This window comes from Portunus trituberculatus, chromosome 46, assembly GCF_017591435.1.
Source record: "Portunus trituberculatus isolate SZX2019 chromosome 46, ASM1759143v1, whole genome shotgun sequence".
NCBI classification, from domain to species: domain Eukaryota; kingdom Metazoa; phylum Arthropoda; class Malacostraca; order Decapoda; family Portunidae; genus Portunus; species Portunus trituberculatus.
This window is the reverse complement of record NC_059300.1, coordinates 17,547,860-17,550,322: the sequence shown is the minus strand read 5'-3', so window position 1 is coordinate 17,550,322 and position 2,463 is coordinate 17,547,860. Positions and strand designations below refer to the sequence as shown.

Genomic DNA, 2,463 nt, shown 5'->3' with positions numbered 1-2,463 from the left:
AGCCGAGGTCCCAGCGGGGATGGACCTCGGCCCCTTGGGAGAGCGAATACTAACAGCACTCCTCGCCATAACAGCAACCCGCCAGCACCAAGAAACGTCGGCCACTCCCCTCTCCTCACGGTTGTCTCTGCCAACGTGAGAGGGCTTCGTAGCAACATTGCTGATCTCTCCCACAACTTTGTACTACGACAAAAGCCGATATTGTGGCGGTGAGCGAAACGTGGATGAGTGACACTGTGGAGCCGTCATTTGGCAAAATAAAAGGCTACACGAAGTGGGTGAGGAAGGATCGTATCGGCAGGGCAGGTGGAGGTGTGGCTGTTTGCTTTAAAAATGGCCTCCAGACCCAGGAACTGTCAGTAGACCTTCCTCAGCAAATGGAAGCACTTTTCTTCCGAATAGTGCTGACTGACAACAGTGGCTTGCTGCTCTGTGTACTATATCGCCCCCCCAGGCAAGGCCGATTCTCGCTTGACTTCCTGGCGGAGGAGATGGACAACTTGCTCCAACGCCACGGCTGCAAGAACGTCCTCATCGTGGGAGATCTAAATTTCCATCTCGAGCAGCAAGCTTACAACAACTTAGTGACAGTGTCCGGCCTCACCAACCACGTCACATTTCAGACCCACGAAAGAGGAGGCCTGCTCGACCCAGTATTATCAGACCTCCCGGAAGAAAGAATATTGTGTCAGCAGCTGGATAAAGTGGGTAGTTCGGACCACCACGCCGTACTGACGAAGATCCAGCTACATGTGGCGAGGGAAAAAGCTGCACCTCGAACCATCTGGCTATGGGAGCAAGCTAGCTGGCGTGACATGAGGGGCGCACTGACAGCCACAGACTGGCAGACGGTGCTCACGGGAGACGCGGAGGAGATGACTAACGCTCTCACCTCAATCCTGGCCACACTACAGGACCGCCACGTCCCTCACCGCACATACCTCGCCAAGGCCACAAACCCCCAATGGTTTGGCTTCCGCTGTCAGATAGCTGCCGAAGCCAAGTATGCAGCATGGAGGAGATACAAGCAGCGCCCGTCACAACACAACCTCACCATGCACCGAGCTGCTTGTAAGAGAATGACTGACACCTCCAAGTGGGCGAGGAAACACTGGGAGCAAGACCTCAGGAGAAAGCTCACAGGCCCAGGAGTTGGAGATAAGACGTGGTGGACACTGGTCAAGGAGAGGCAGGGTGTGATGCGGCAGGAGAGCGTGCCCCCCCTCACCAGGCAGGACGGAACCACTGCCTCAAGCAGTGATGACAAGGCTGCACTCCTGGCAAAATTATTTGCAGAAAAAATGCAGGTTGAGTGCCCCACACGCCCCCCTCCAGTGCTACCCCGGGAGACAGCGCACACCATCACCTCAATACCCATCACCACGGAGCTGGTGGAAAAAGCACTCGGGCAACTGGACGCAGGGAAAGCCACGGGCCCAGACGGAATCAGCCCCCGGGTGCTGAAACAATGTGCCAGGGAACTGTCAGTGCCTCTTGCTGCTATTTTTTCTGCCTGCCTGGCAGAAAAAAAGTGGCCAGCATCCTGGAAGGAGGCATACGTGGTCCCTGTGCATAAAAAAGGGTCCAAGTCTGACCCAAGGCACTACCGACCCATCTCCCTGCTGTCTGTGATGGGTAAGGTGTTCGAAAACTGGTGGCAGCCGTCATATGGCAGCACCTGGATGAACACCAGCTTCTCTCACCCCACCAGTTCGGGTTTCGGCCAGGTCGATCTACTTCCGATCTCCTTCTCCTACTCTCCCAGGAATGGCAGGACACCCTTGACGAAGGCCTGGACACGCTCGTAGTGGCCCTTGATATCGCGGGGCTTATGACCGAGTGTGGCATGCGGGTCTTCTGACTAAGCTCCAAGCCAAGGGCATCGACGGCGGTCTCCTGAAGCTACTCGAGGATTACCTCCAAGGAAGGACACTTCGAACCGTCGTCAATGGGCGGACCTCATCACCCACCAATATAGGAGCGTCAGTTCCACAGGGCTCAGTGCTTGGCCCAGTCCTGTGGAATGTGTATATAGACGATCTCCTGCGCCAGCTTCCTGCAGTCAAGGCTTACGCCGACGACTGCACAATCTCCCTCTCCTACTGCCGCCAGGACAGCCAGCGCGCCGTGGCCAACATCAACCGCCAGCTGAAGGCAGCAGAAGAGTGGGGGAAGGTGTGGCAAGTCACCTTCGCGCCGGACAAGACACACGCCATGGTCATCTCACGATCCCCTGCCGCCTCTCAGGCCGTGGAAGGACAACTACAGTTTGAGGGCGAGCAGCTGCCTCTCCAGGAACACATCAAGATCCTGGGAGTCACCATGGATCGTGAGCTGCGCTACGACACCCACATCACGTCTGTAGCCCGCCAGACCTCTCAGCGTGTGTCAGCCCTGCGCAGGATGGCTGGCAGTCTGCACTCGCGAGGCATCCTCACTCTCTACAGGGCACAAATCCGTCCC

The 2,463-nt window shown here is 56.9% G+C and overlaps 1 protein-coding gene across 1 annotated transcript; it reads left to right on the top strand.

The window, feature by feature from the left end:
• The first annotated feature begins 224 nt into the window (after window positions 1-224).
• Window positions 225-1,808, top strand: LOC123519737. Its single transcript, XM_045281242.1, has one exon. It carries the CDS (start codon window positions 225-227, stop codon window positions 1,806-1,808), a length of 1,584 nt encoding a protein of 527 aa, XP_045137177.1.
• Window positions 1,809-2,463: the final 655 nt, after the last annotated feature.